Source organism: Kwoniella dejecticola, chromosome 6 (genome assembly GCF_000512565.2).
Source record: "Kwoniella dejecticola CBS 10117 chromosome 6, complete sequence".
Lineage (NCBI taxonomy): Eukaryota > Fungi > Basidiomycota > Tremellomycetes > Tremellales > Cryptococcaceae > Kwoniella > Kwoniella dejecticola.
In genome coordinates, this window is record NC_089306.1 from 1693037 (window position 1) to 1708064 (window position 15028).

At 47.2% G+C, this 15028-nt stretch overlaps 4 protein-coding genes across 4 annotated transcripts; 3 read left to right on the top strand and 1 right to left on the bottom strand.

Moving 5' to 3' along the window:
• Positions 1-517: 517 nt before the first annotated feature.
• Positions 518-3506, bottom strand: I303_105491 (uncharacterized protein; the record flags this gene model as incomplete). The annotated part of the gene is made up of 11 exons (XM_065969183.1): positions 518-593; positions 682-802; positions 1016-1469; positions 1566-1876; positions 1963-2110; positions 2171-2287; positions 2345-2499; positions 2577-2701; positions 2780-3082; positions 3158-3291; positions 3357-3506. 11 exons carry the CDS (start codon positions 3504-3506, stop codon positions 518-520), a joined length of 2094 nt encoding a protein of 697 aa, XP_065825255.1.
• Positions 3507-5075: 1569 nt separating this feature from the next.
• On the top strand, positions 5076-7022 carry I303_105492 (uncharacterized protein; the record flags this gene model as incomplete). The annotated part of the gene is made up of 15 exons (XM_065969184.1): positions 5076-5121; positions 5180-5207; positions 5283-5301; positions 5391-5510; positions 5585-5621; positions 5843-5943; positions 6022-6053; positions 6114-6136; positions 6206-6232; positions 6313-6333; positions 6398-6410; positions 6507-6536; positions 6599-6632; positions 6715-6737; positions 6929-7022. 15 exons carry the CDS (start codon positions 5076-5078, stop codon positions 7020-7022), a joined length of 648 nt encoding a protein of 215 aa, XP_065825256.1.
• Positions 7023-9195: 2173 nt separating this feature from the next.
• I303_105493 (uncharacterized protein) lies at positions 9196-11373 on the top strand (the record flags this gene model as incomplete). The annotated part of the gene is made up of 6 exons (XM_018408358.1): positions 9196-9215; positions 9376-9514; positions 9678-9819; positions 9930-10073; positions 10149-11099; positions 11201-11373. The coding sequence occupies 6 exons, from the start codon at positions 9196-9198 to the stop codon at positions 11371-11373; spliced, it is 1569 nt and encodes a 522-aa protein (XP_018262049.1).
• Positions 11374-12781: 1408 nt separating this feature from the next.
• I303_105494 (uncharacterized protein) lies at positions 12782-14926 on the top strand (the record flags this gene model as incomplete). The annotated part of the gene is made up of 2 exons (XM_018408357.1): positions 12782-13061; positions 13125-14926. The coding sequence occupies 2 exons, from the start codon at positions 12782-12784 to the stop codon at positions 14924-14926; spliced, it is 2082 nt and encodes a 693-aa protein (XP_018262048.1).
• Between the last annotated feature and the right edge of the window lie 102 nt (positions 14927-15028).

Consider the following 15028-nt stretch of genomic DNA (forward strand, 5'->3'; position numbering starts at 1 on the left):
TGCAAAAATGAAAAAATGGCCAGATAGGAAAGGAAAGTTGTATATCAGTAGTAACTCATCAGAGTAAATTCCAGTCGATCGCCTACAAGATTCCGAATCTTGAATGTGATGCATTTTCATGCTGAGTCGGATTCTGCTGCATAGCAGTTGTATTTGGTACATCGGTGAAGGGTCGCACGTTGCGCATCACGGATCTTATTGAGGTTTGTGCTGGTACTGATCATCCTCGGTATCACAATAACAAGATATGCGAGTATACACCATTGAAATTGATGTTGTTATACTGCAGTATAGCATTGCCTTTATCTGGAGGTGAACAAGAGCGGAAATAGATAAAAATACAAATTGATTCTATACTTGTTTCAAATGGTAGATGACAGACTGTTCTTCTGCGTTCCTGCTTACTTATCTAAACTGTACTCATGAGCAAGAAGACCATCCGCCAGCCCGCCATTACTGCGCGCTGCCCTCTGCCCACTCACGTCCCCCTGTATGGGGCGACGAAGCGATCGACTTCTTACAGGCAACCTGTAGGTCCTGATCCCACGTGATCTTTGCCTAATAGCTCGGGGGCGGGCCGCACGCCTCGCTCACTAGTACAGAAACGGCCACCAATATCAGCTGACTAAACACTACTTATCGAATCATGCAGGATCCGCAACACCGAGAGATGAAACTTACATCTCGTCAATCGCTTTGACCAAGTCATAGTTGATCTCATCAGTGACATTCGAGTCGTGCTTGTAAGCTGGATGGGAGGTGATGAAGCTCCTTATCCACGTTGCGGGTGTGAGTAGTTGACCTGTAGAGCGATCCCCATTTCGGTGATAAGCAGAATCAGGTATCGAAAGGCAACGATGGGGCGTTCGGACAGGGAAGCGGCGTAGACGGTAAAGATGACCGAGAGGAAATCGATCGTAAGCATTAGTAAGGAAAAGGGCAGCGATTCACGGAATCAGCATTTATGCTTCGAAACCACAAAATCTGGCAGGTGATGCAATGTTCAGTGACTCACCCTTTGCCCGATATTTAATCAGATCCAGATACCTTCTCAAATCGCATTTCGTACAAACATCCACATTTAGTGAATTCAGATACGCATTGACCAGCCCCATTAGTCCAGGGAACGACTTTCCATCCCCGTTGATGATCTCGTCTATTGTCATTTCGGGTGCTTCGTCTGAATTTTCCGGCTCGACAGGGGAAGAGCATGTCGAAGACGATCGACTCGTTGCTTCCTTTGGATATTCATTAGCATTACCGTTGCCATTGCCATTCCCGTTTGGTATATGTATCGATTGACGAGGAGAAACGCTTATTGGGGTAGAAGGATTAGGGGGTGAGACTGGTCGAGAGTTCAGATCGAAACGAGATAGGGGTTTGTCCTCTGGGAATACGTGTTTGCGGAAATAGAATGATTGGGACGTAGAAGCGGATCTTTCTTGGGCTCGTTGCATGTTTTCGTCGACCTTGATTGAAACCTCAGCATCAGCGACCCGGATGCATAGTTGACCGTTGTGGGATCAAAGCGATTTAGGGATAGAAGAGGGAAAAGAGAAACTCACCTTGGAAATTGGCATGTAGAAATTCACGTCGAAACTCAGGATCGCTCTAGTGAGGAGGACGATGAAGATACTGAATGCCGCATTCTCGAAATCGGTGAGCTGGACTTCCATTGAGCGGAACTCAACTCTCCACCCGATAGGCGAATTGACTGGAGGAGGTTTGAATCTAATTGTCTGCCAGTTAGTGGACTGGATGTTCTCGAAATGATCCATGGATGAATCGTCATCTTGATCTATGGTTTCTGAAAATTGGACAAGAGGATCGCGGATGAATAGGTGGGCGATGTGAGATGAGAGCTTGTCATCGAGACCTGCGCCAAGACAAGTCGTCAGCTTTTGCTTTTTGAGATTCGATATGGAAAGCAAAGCTGAGACGAGGCATGAAAAAGCTACTCACCGTGATCCAACAGTCTCCGTCTCACTCCTTCATTTATCGGAGCCTCAACATCATGATATTCAGGTTTATTCCTCTCGTCATTCGACAAATAAAGCGAGACCGAGTCATAGCGAGATTTGGGTATTCGATATTTGTTGTTCTTCAACGGCTGAAAGCATCAAGGCTATTTAGTGCGGGCTGGCCGGTTTCTCCTTGAACCTCGACTCACCTTCAACCCTCTCTCCTCTTCTGTCCTGTCATCGACGGAAGCAGCAATGACATTCCATCTCGCATCGACATCTGCTAATTGACCACGGAAAGCTGGGCTAGCCGCCGTCAAAGCAAGCTATGTGACAGATTAGCGTTGGTTGTACTCGTAGCTTCTTGGATGGACATCACTCACCATTATCGGTGCTATCGGTACTAGAGCATCGTAGACGCTCCTAGCTTCGTCGACATTCCAAGCTTGGAAAGTGATCTGTAGACAACAACATCCCATACCAAATGCCATGGCGTCCATATGTATGTAAGGTGTACCTGGTAATGGTTTTGCAGGGGCTACGGTCGCATCCGAGCGATCAGCAAGCTTTGCACGCTTTGCACTGATGAGAGTTACGACTTGTAAAATTGCTCACTGGCATGACCATTCGACAGTGAGCTCTTCATACCATCCGGCACTTCCGTGTTCTCATCAATGAATAGAGGTACCCTTATATCCACTTTACTTCCTCTTCGTTGTCTGATATTTGCGGTCAAGGTACTGAGAAAATTACATGAGCTCAGGATATCCTCATGACAGTCACGTTCGCTAGAGCCAGGCGTGCTGTCTGGTACTCACGGAAATCTCGCATGAGGATTCGTCAACAATTCTCCAACATATTCACTCTTACTACTGCTCTTCTCCGTATCAGGCCTCGTCTCGGGATCCGTGAAGACTGCATCGGAGACACCTAATCTGGGCCAAGCGGTGATCGTTATAGGTAGCTCATGTTTCTTCAAGTGAGAGCGTATGATCTGTCGACGAAATCGCATATCCGCTTCGACCGCAACTAGCGAAGTCGGATTACCTGAGAAAGGGAAACCAGGCGTCGATTCTAGCATGTACCTTCCGTATTCTGGATGAAACGTTGGTATGGCGGTACTGAAACAGATAAACTATTCCATCAGGCCACATCCTTTTGACGCTGTTAGAGACGACAAGGAATGGCGCGCTCACCATCCTTCGGGTTTGTATTTGTCCAATGCAGGATCAAGCGTTACACTCTGTAGTTTCGTCAAGATCTCAGTCTGCCTCAGACTTAGGAGAACCCTCTTCTCGTCATCGTGGAATGATGCTACCATGTATTCGATCTGTGAACTACATCGTCAGCTCTTAGTTCGCCCCAAAAGACACCTCAAATTGAAAGACGACTCACCTCATCTCCCCAAAGAAGCCCCTTGCCTGTATTGTCCTTCCATCTGTCCCAAGTTTTCAGGAACTGCGTTATACCATGATCCCTTATGTGTTCTGCTAATGGCTTGGTCTCCTCCCAGTTCAACGGCGTTCCCAGGGCGAGCAAACCCATTATATCAGAGTTCCTTCCTCAGCGTGACAATCAGTTGCAACGAGCCGGTACAAGTGACGGGTCAAGAGCATAAAGCCCAAACGCCCAGAAAGTCGATATCGGAGATGAGCGGATGATCGAAAAATCCGAAATTATCCTTTGTTCTTCTGTCTACGATGGTATGATCATGTCAGCATTGTCATAAGGATTTGAACGGGATCTGAGGGGTTCAGAGGATGTGTGAAAGGGATGCATCTGCCCTTGAGCCAAAGGAAGGCGGTAAGACTAGATCCGCCGGCTAAGGAGGTCTGCCTGTCTGACAGACTCACAATAGTAGGAGGTCCAGATGAGGGGTCTGCCTCCCTCGAAGCCTGTGCTTTCCGCGTCGCTGAAGCGGGAAGTCGACTCCACGCAGCAGGATGCAGTAGAAAGGACTATGCAGGTGAGTCTCGAGCTGCGATCGTATGAATTGGCAAGGCGATGAGCAAGAAGATGGTAATGCCGAACTTGAACTTGAGATGTTTACGGTCTGTGATCGGTGACGTCGGGGAAGAAAATCTCGAAAATTGGGTGATATTTCGCTTTGCGTGATTATTCCGGTAATTCTGGGATCGACTTTACGAGTAACAGGTAGGGGGCCTCCACTTTTGAGTGTTGTTGAGCTGACAAATAACCTATAAGCGCAAGCAAGCTGAGTACTCTTACGGTGGGCTTTTCCGATGTTTGCCGAAGAAAGCTCGCCGTTGAGATTCCATGATGGGGACAACTCGTCTTGAAGAGCTGATCACTTTATATACCATGGACATGATTCCTCTACGTCCTCGATATGGGGATGGAGCTGAATGTTGCTTCTCTCCACGAGGACGTTATCTCAGATATCTCAAATATATCATGGTTATCGATTGCGTTATCTTTGATGATTCATAGAGTTTGCAATTGAACAGCAAGATCAAGATCCAGAATATACATATATATAGGCTAAAGGAGGGTCATGGTATAGAACCAAACTCACCACCAATCAGGCCAACATCCAGTAAAAATACGCGGCATCGCATCTTCCATCCAAGACACGCGGACGCAATTCACTGGAAAGTGTCTGTCGAGATGGACTCCTGACTGACTCTATGCTCAGTGCTCAGTCGAACCTTTCATGGGAATATTGCTTACATACCTTACTGAGTCGTTGTCCGGATCTACAACAAGTCAATAGTCATCATTTCCCAGATACGGCTATTGCTAGTGTTTACCTCCTTTGGCAAGCTCGAGCCCCTTTGTTCAAAGGTTGAATCATCTTCTACTTCCTGGGTGCGAGGATAAACACCTCACGTCTCAAGCAGGCCTCCTTGCGTCAAGGATCATCTGCACTTATTTACCTTTCTCACTTTGATTTGACTAACATCACTCACAACCAGATACTCATCACCTTGCAGCGAAGCCAATCACCTATACCGCTCGCAGCCCTGCTACTACTGAAAACCCCACGAGTCTCATCTCGATACAGAACCTGGATTGCAGACCGCGAACTTCAGAAGACCCGTCGAATACCGAGCTTCACAAGGGTAGTCAGTTGATCAGATACGACTTAGCACAATGTCGGGAAAGGGTATTGACCCAGTTGGTAATCCTCGAGATGCTGGTGAGTTCATCAGAAGCTTTCACCTTCTCAGGCTTGGATACTGACTTGTAGATAACAGCTATTACTATCGGTCCATTCAAGCCATCGTAAGTGTCATAGCCCTTTTTGCAGCTGGATACCACCAGACCTACTGATGGCTGCATGCATTGACATTGGAACAGTCGACCAGGTTATGGACCAGTAAGTGAATAATCACTCCGAAAAGTCTTCATGTCATCAGAAACGTCATATCTCATGAAGGAGGCGGCTCAATCTACTCGTGTCAACAGGTACTATCGTATCTACAAGCTGCACAACTCGACACACCGCTAAAGATTCACCCTCTCCTCCAACTCAGAACCTGGGACCCCAAACCGTATCCGAAATACTTAGCATGGAATGTGATCGAGGTGAGCGAATCTCACAAGGGGAAATGGTGAGAGAGGAGGATATGATCATTCAACCTTTTGCTGTTACTCTCCAGCATCCTATGTTTGCGGCTATATGGGTAGATTACGACGGTGAGTCCTTCTGGTGTGATGGGACTTATGGTATTGCTCGATTGGCTAATACATGCTTAAACTAGACACCGAGACGGTCAGTCCCTCAGTTCCACTTGCACCTCCTTATGTCACCTTGTACCATCTGCTGAAAAGGTATCTCCGCCATGAATATGCTCATGTAGGAATGTAAGTGACGAGCACCGTTTTCGATCCATACCAAGCTGAATGGTGTCGTACAGGGATCAAAGAACGTGGTCAGCCAGCTACTTCGCCGATAGTAGAAGAGCTGAATATCGGGCATGTGGAGACTGGTTGGTCTATAAGAGTACGAAATCGGATGGTGAGTTCCCGGGGCAATCTCACGACGCATTTTGATATACGCCTTTTCCTTATTGACTTTCGAATGCTCTGTTGACAGGGTATAACATGTGAAGATGTTTTGTTTGCTATGTAAGCTCTGTGTCTTCGTTGAGTTTGGAGCGTCACACCAGCTGACTGCAATCTTTTTAGATACGATTTCTTCGCCTCACCTCGTACGTCATATAAGATGTAGTCTGGTCGCATAGTCGCCGGAATGATTAGAGCTGATTGCTATTGAGCAGTATATGTCGATGAGTTGGGAGAAATGCGTGAGTCCCCTACTCCCATTGAATCTCCTTCTTTTGCGTATACGAGCTAATGAGCAAATGACATCTCTACCCGAAAATAGATCCTCGTGCAGTGCGGATCAGTAAGTCTGATACACTACCTGATTTGTGCAGCGAGGACAAGATGGCTAATCATTAGGCAAGCAGTGGAACAACAGTAGTACGTCCGCTTCTCCAGGAGTTCCCCGCCATTCGTGGTCTGGCGTAGATTTGGAATCTAGAATCATGTGCGCTGAGACCGAGATCTTGGTTGTAGCTTCGAGAAACGTAGGATGGGATTCTTCGAGTGAGTCAAGCCCGATTCCAAATACCCCTAGAGGAGTAACGTATGCTAAAATGCACACGCAGTTTGATGGAAGGTTATCGTAAATCAGATGCGCTTGTAAGTCGTTCGGATTAGTCATCCGCGCAGCATCATCCCCACTGTACGTCCATTTTACTAATTTTGGGTAATTGGGATACAGCTGGGTGCAACATACTATGATGGGTGAGTTAGCAATTCCGATGGATATCCGTATTCTCATGTACCTCCTTTATCTCCCAATACTCTTAAGTCGAAAAATCCTCTACTTCTACTTCTCTTCTCAGTCATCATGCGCTCGGCTTCCGGGGTATCAATCACGTGTACATCGAGCTTGACTCGTATGGGCCATGCTGAGTTGATGCATGTCTTCACAGGATTCATAACGACCAAGAAAGTGTCGAAAGGCTGAAGAAGAAATACAATTTCCACTCGGCAAATCTGCTCTTGCTCCGATTAGGCAACTGCTAGCCTCATGTTCCTCTCGCAACGGGATCGGCGAAGTGGTTCTTAGGCGAGATCATGTGCATCAGCAGGAAATGCAGGAGATGCAGGAGATGCAGGACTCAGGAGAGTAGGAGGTCTGTAGGTGATAAAGCTGTATAGTATAATTGGGATTTCAGACTTGTTGTCCCAGACACGTGAGGCGACACGAAGGTAGGAATGGGCTGCTTGCGTGCTAGGCTTGATTCTTAGGGAAGGCGAGGCGACCATGGTACATCAGATCAGTGTTGTGTTGTGTGTACGTATGTACGTACGATGGCATGTGCATGTAAGAAACGTATAAACCTGTATCCATCCTATCCGAGATCCCTCAGAGCAGACAAAGTTCAAGAAGCGGAGGCATCGGGTCGGATTCAACTCAAAGAGGCCAGCGATTTCTGATTTCTTCCCTCCTGTCGGTCTTCCCCAATCGAGCATTCTGGTTATCGTTGTCCGTTGTTCTATGACATTGATCATTGATGCGTGTGCGCCCATCGTCCAAGCTGGTTTGAGTGGACTCGCTGACCAACGGATGCCTCACAACGGAGATACCCGACATTTATCACTAGGTAAAGAGCTAACCTGACTCCCTCCTTTCGGTTCCTTTCGCTTCGCTTCGTTCCGATTTAATCTCAACAACGACAACTTTTTGTTCTTTGTGCTTCTCCCTGATCAGGGCTTGTCTTACTGCCCTGCGCTCGCCTAAGGACGCAAAGCTTAACAAATCGAAAGCGCCTTCGGATGTCACTACCTTCGGATCACAGGAGGTCAAACTCAGAGCTCCAGCAAAGGTGCAGGTGCAGATCAGCTGTCACAATTCCAATGAGAATTGACCAAGTACTGAATACCGAGCCATACATACATACATGGACGACTAGCGTTCATTCATGGCTGATTTGTTGAACGAACGAATGAAGATGAGTCGTGTACCCGATCAAAACGGACTAGTAAACGCACTGATCGCCCTGGATGATATACACAATTACAATCACAAACACGAACACGATAACACCGATGTCTTTCGCTCTGATATGTCGCTGTTCTCGTCGAACAAACCGATACGTGGACTTAAGACGGAGATTGCTAATTGAAGAAACAAGAAACTATAAACAATAGAAAAGAAATGATGCATCAAAGCATCAACGATCAACGATCGAAAAGCCCCTTTCGGTACATCATCCCCACTTTCCAATTACTCACTTACTGTACTTAGCTACCATAAATGCCAAAGCCATTGGCTCAAGCTCAAGCCATGATCATACGGTCATACTGATTGGAAAATGCTTAGATCAGCATGACGATGAGAACGCAAATCATGTCCCCACTCACCTCCCCTGAGCATCGATTCTGGTCAATTCCCTGATTAGACAAAAGAGAACGTATAATCAACTATACCCCACTCATGATGCATCAATCAATTCAAAGGACCCCTCATCTTCATGACCATCAAAATCAATATCGGGCGGATCAAATCCGTCAGCCAGCCTCAGTCTCAGCTTACACTTCAGCTTAAGCCTCCGACTCGGCGTCGTAATTGCAGAATCCTCGCAGTCGCAGTCATTACCCTCCCAGGCAGGAGATACAGCACACAACGAGAAGAAGCCTGCAGTCCTTACATCTTGCGTCTTGCATCTTGGAAACACGAATTCTCAATCGGACATTCGTACTATCCTTTTGATGGATCGATCCCAGTGGTCCAGTCTAGTCTAATAATCTCCCACCAATAAGCCACCATCGAACCCATCCCCATTTGATCATCCTATCTCCAGACACAGCACACAGCTATGTTACGCCTTTAGAGTTCATGCTATCCATGTTTTGCTGCGCTACGCTATACTTTGTCCCCCATGATGGGGAGCCGGAGCCACGGAGAAAAAAGACCATTTTGATCGTAACTTTACTTCTACTGAGATCGAAGAAGGACACAAATTGGAGATGGATGGAGCTGTTATTTTATACCGTATCTCACACTGAGCGGGGTCATTCACATATATAAACAGACGATAGACGGTAGAGCTCATTTTCATGTAACCTTCCTCGGATTTCACTTTTCTTTCTGCTGGTTGATTCTGAGAACTCGCCTGTTTGGATGTTTGTTTCTTTGTTGCATTACTAGTCACATGAGAAGTTACAGTAATACGAGGAGAAAATCATCGTCAACATGCCTGCTATATCGATAACGTATGTTCCCTGTGTCCCTTTCCCAATTCTATCCTCATTTGACGTCCAACCTTACACTTTGACCAGTCTAGTTTGGTCTGATCTGACCCGGATCGGTATGGTATGGGGGATAACGGCTGACTAGCGTTCGACCAACAACAACAATATATGCCAATGACAGAGCCCTATCAGACCCAGTAGCCATAGTGCACATCCCCATCGCCCTCACGCAAGTCTACACAACCAAAATATACTGGACGATCGATCGATGCGCGGAAGAGTCGTCCGAGTTCTTCAATATTACATCTAATCGGATCGAGGTGAGTACTGATTGACCATCTTCAGACCTGCTGATCCAGCCGGATATCATATCTTACGAATCTCTGTTGATCAATATCAATTTCAATGTCGTTTCAACGTTGTCAGGATCGATGATCATGGTTAGTCGGTCGCTGATCATTTAATTTATGTCCTTGATTATAGATGGCGATCTTCGGTTCCTTGTATTTAATTACGCACGAATGGAGTACGGTCAGTCTAGAAGAAAAAGGAGAGATTGTGATCTCGAGTAGTTGGAGGGTGTTTGAGATTTCCAGTGGAGATCAAGATGAGATTGGCAATTACGGTGAGTGTCCATATGCAACATGAATCAATGTGTTTGATTGATTGATCCATTGATCAATTGCTTCATTGGGCAAGCTGTGCTGATCTTAATCCACTATGTTGATGACTCAGACTCCCCTCATCTACGTCATGTGTCAGCACCTCTAGCCAAAGCTGGTATTTCGATTTTATACCAATCGAGCTACTTTACCGATTTCCTATTAGTCAAAGAGAGCGATTTTGAGAAAGCCAGAAATATCTTCGCCAATCAAGGATGTAAGTATCTGTCCGTTTTCTGGCCCATCCCGAGTAATGGAAATCAAGCTGACTGTACGCTCGCCTCGTACACAGGGCAAGTCGACCCGTCAGCAACGCCTTCCCCGCGCCGTCGATCCCTCTTGACACCTCTCACACCCTCCCATCCCTCTTCTTCGCCCATGCATGCCCATTCCTCCTCTGTCGCAGCTCCTACACCAGAAATCACGGTCCTATCGTCCCCTTTGGCTTGTATCGGATATAGCAAGTCCGCCGAGAATCGGTTCGCCGAACGGATTAGGAAATTCTTGGTTTGGCCCGAACGTGTCTCGTCGACCCCAATCCGATCTCGGGGACCATTCGATGATAGTGCTGAAGATGACGATGGTACGGAGAGTGAGGTGTCAGCTAGTCTTCGTATCGAGAGATCCCAACCTAGACCGAGATCTAGACCTTTCATCAGTGATACGAGGAACGAGGATGGATCTAGCTTAGTGACGGAGATCAGCGTTTTGAGGCGCATGTTCAGCGAGGATAACGATGAGGAATATGGGAAAGCCAGCGAGTTGATCCAATCAGGTGGCGAACTGTTTCAAGGTTATGATGAAGATGAAGAGGAAGAAGAGTATTATTCCCATTCAGAGGGGGAGTCCGTACATTCCGACATTGAGCCAGACAATGGGTTCAATGGGCAATTCTTCACCCCGCCCTTAGAAAGAGAAGCTCCTATCAGGTTCGGGCAAGCGCATCGAGAAAAAGAAGGAAATCTAGACTCGAAGTACGCGTACTCCTTGCCTCCGACTCCGTCTGATAGGAGCACGAACTTTGATATCTTCGAAGACGATAATAGGTCCGAGTATTCCGTCGGTGAAGTACCTATAAAATGGTCTGGTAAGGATGTTCGTGCCGAAGACGATGAGCGTGAGAGGGGTACAGGCAAGAAAAGGTGTCTTCAATTGGATCTTAGAGGGATAGGTGATCATGAAAATGACCATGATCAAAGTGCAGATGAGGGCGGAGATGATGAAGAAGGGGCTTATCATCTTGGTGAGTATTTTCGTCGCCTCATGACGTTGATTATTAGTTTATTAGTTGATAGATGATAGAAGATCGCTAACAATCGATTTGTTCGGTTCGGTGTGGGACAGATAAATCAGGACTTGTGACTCGCTTTTCCGACTTGTTGACGTCTACGTCTAAGCCAATCCGGATGTTATACTCCTCGACTTTCCACACGGCGAATATCCTTGTGGAAGCTAGGGACGTCAAGAAAGCTAAAAGACTCTTGGAGCGAAAAAGACGATCAGTAGAATGGAATTGAATCCCTCTTCAAGCATGGAGTATCTCTCTTGTCACCTCCCTGCTTGACCGTCCTCTCACCGCTCAGAGATGTTTATACGATGATGTCGACGTTGAATTTGATCTTCGCGTTGTCACAATTTCCCTAATTGCATTGTCGACTGACATCTTGATAAATAGATGTGGATGTATTCGGATGTTCACCAGCTATATTTGGACTCGCGAATCCTATTTCCGGCATGCTTATTTGTGTCGATGAAAGCACATTGTGTCAGGAGAAGGGGTGTCGACCCAGTCTTGTTTCTTCAAGCCCTGTTGATGTTGCAGCATCATCGATTCTGGATTCCTTTTAACCCTAGTCTGGTTTGTACACGGAAGCGCGTTGACGATCTCTGTGATGATCTGAATTGCGCCAGCACAAACGCATCTCCTCGTCGAGCTGAACATGGTATGAGTACAGATATAATCAATCGACTTGATGGCTTTGACTCCGCAGCGCCAAGTTCAGCCAAGGATGCGGAGTCTTCGTTGATGGCTGCGGCATCGTCGACGCCTCTTCGATCAAGCAATTCAACTTTTCATCTGGTTTTAAACCAGACGTTTTCAGTGTAGTCATTCGTTTACCTTCGACGCGTCTTCGAATCTTTGAGCGTTCCCTTTGATCGGAGAATTTACGGTACCACGATTTTAGGATGACTCAGGGTAAATTAAACATCTGAATAGTAAAATTGTGATTGCAACGCGAACTTGACGCGTTTTCTTGTGTATTCTTTGTATTCTTGGACGTGTTTGGTTTTTCTTTTTCTTTTGGCTTTGCTTTTCGGCTGTTGACTTGTTTGGATTTTTAGGATGTGCTGTGCTGTCGTCCAGGCTGCCCTTGACTCTGGGTTGGAACGAGCAGCTGAGGTATAAACATTTCAACACCTCGTCAAGATATCCTTAGTCGTACCCTGTATCTCTCGTTGAACGAAGTTTGCCCCCCTGTCACTCGCCAAACCCTCGAAGGATCGATTGCACTTGTTTATCTTTCAACAATTAGAATACATCATCATCATAATAAACGACACTGGACATCTGACGGATCCACTGCATTAGCGTACCTCGTCATCCACCCTTGCGAATGGCATCTGTATACTGCCAATTGATGACTTTCTTTCGCTAGACGAATGATTGTTACTTGGTTCAAACGAGAATTCAGTTCGACAGATGATCAGTGATCAGTGATCAGTGATCGACATCAGTTCATTCAACGCGTATCTTGCCGGACGACGATCCATCAACTTCCCACACATCGATCGCCAATCATCACATCAGCTCAGTAAAGCACAGCATCGAGACGAACGCCACCCACCGCTTCCCATTTGAGCTGAGCTCAATCCATCCTCAAGCCGTTTCATCGTCATCCTCTTTTGCCCCTTTCGTACCCCTCGATGCCTTCCAAAACCTCTGTACCTGTTTTCCACCCGGACCACCCACACAATCGCCAACCTTACCCCTTGTATGAATCTCGCACACCCAACCAACACCTCAAACGCCCGACAGCGTCAAGCAGCAAATCCCGAGGGATGTTCGCGCAACAATCGCAAAGTGGGAAATACGGGGAAGATGGGTTGAGTGACTCCGAGAGTAGTCTGTCACCTAGCCCAAGTAGTAAAAGTCGGTGCTTTTGCGGTAACCCTACGCAAGATGGTGGTATCTACTGTAGTGTCTGTGAGTAGCTTGGTTTGCGCTTTGATGGCTCGATGATTGTGCGCTGACGTTATGATCCCTTAGCCTGCGCAAGATCCGACGCATTCTCTTCCCTATGCTACAAGCCCACAGAATGCAGTACTCAGCCCATACAATCGCATCACCAGCATCCGACAATATCGTCAGCGGTTTCAGCATCCCTGTCGCGAAACGCCTCTTCCGCATCTTCTACCTCGATCGCTTCGTCGTCATCGAATCAAGATGTTGGAGATTGGAATGCATCGCATTATCGACGATTGGCTCAAGCTGATCTACGTCGGCAAGAGCGCAAAGAAGAGCGGAGAAAACGAAGGGCGGAAGGAAGTTTAGCAAGCTCAATCAGTACGAGTCGGAGTACGATGATGTCTGTCTCGTCATCTTCTTCAAGATCTGTCCCAGACTTGATAGGCGGTCATTCCCATTCACGTAACCCGTCTATAGCAAGTTCGATCACCTCGATGTCTTCTTCGAATTGGGGATTAGGTGGCAGCTTGTCTCGAAATCCTTCATCAGCCAGTACGTCTTCGCGGAAAGGCGGTGCAGGATATGGTGGGAACGTGAACATCGGAGCAGCTATTATGGAAGATGAGGATGAAGCAGAGTGGCTTCAGTCCGAATTCGCCCAACCTCAGTTTCCCGCCATCCCAACATCGACTACTAAGCGTCCGACACACTCGCGTTCAGGTAGCAAATCAGCTTCACAATCTAGAAAAGGCAGAAAACATACCCCGGATCCATTGCCGTTCGGGATGGGCAAAGATATGCGAGACGTGCTAGAAGAGATCATTCAAATGGAAAAGTCATTCTTAGTGTCCGATAACGAGAACGATCAAGACGATATGCTAGATGACGACGACGACAAGATGTCTCAAGTCGGAAGTACTCAGCCCGCTGGGTTGTTCACGAGTCAATTCGATCGACCACCTAGGACCCCCAGTCCAGTGTCAACATCGAAACGCAGAGGGTCGATAGCGCCTGGTGCGCCGATGAGGGGACATCGATCGGCCCTATCACATTCCGCTTTACCCCCGCCTTCACCCAATATTCGCGACCCAAAACCGCAAAGACCGCCATCTCTCATCGGTCTACATCAGTCCTCTCTTTCGGAATCGCATACTGCGCTGTACTTAGCAACAGCCTCACCAGTCGCTCCAGGTCCAGGTCGACGATCAGCATCCCCCAAGCTGGAATACAGGAAATCCATAACATTCACACCTGATGCAGCTGGACCTTCGATTTCATTCGATTTACCGGCACCCAGGAGAATGTTTGAGTCTCCGTCTGGTACAATCACACCTATGGGCAGGAGGAGACTCAATCTAACTCCGCAAGCTGTACATCCCTCAATGAACGGATGGAGATTCCCAGCCGGAAATGGTGGGTCCAACATGGCGACTCCGACTCGATCGTCTCAACCGCAATTTCCGCCGCACTCTCAACCTCAAATCGAAGTAGATTCGTCGATCGAACCTACGTTACTTTGGCCTTCTCAACCGCCGAATTTGCAACCAGCTTTATTCCCTTGTTCACCTGCTGTCGAGACTCCCGAATACCAAGGAATGAGCAGATTGGCTGGTCAGATGGATAATAGGGATAGTCAATTATCTGCACCTGGAAGCGGAATGAGATTGGGTGAATTGCTTGGTAGTGGCAATGGAGATGGAAGTGGTCCCGGTGATAATGGCGATGTGGATATGGTTGTGGAAGTCGAAGGGGAGGAAGAAGAAGATGATGCCGAGTCGACTGAGCAGGGACATAGCGCAATGGGCGCAAGGATGATGGGTTATTTGCCTGTTTTCCTGGAAGCCGAGGGATTCAGAGCTGGAGATGGTACTGCCGGATGGTAAAGATACACATCCACCTAGGCAGTGGCAACGACAATAACAGACATAGAAGGTCGGCAGCTGGTCTTATACGATCTGAGAAAGGAGAAGAAGAAGAAAGAAGGC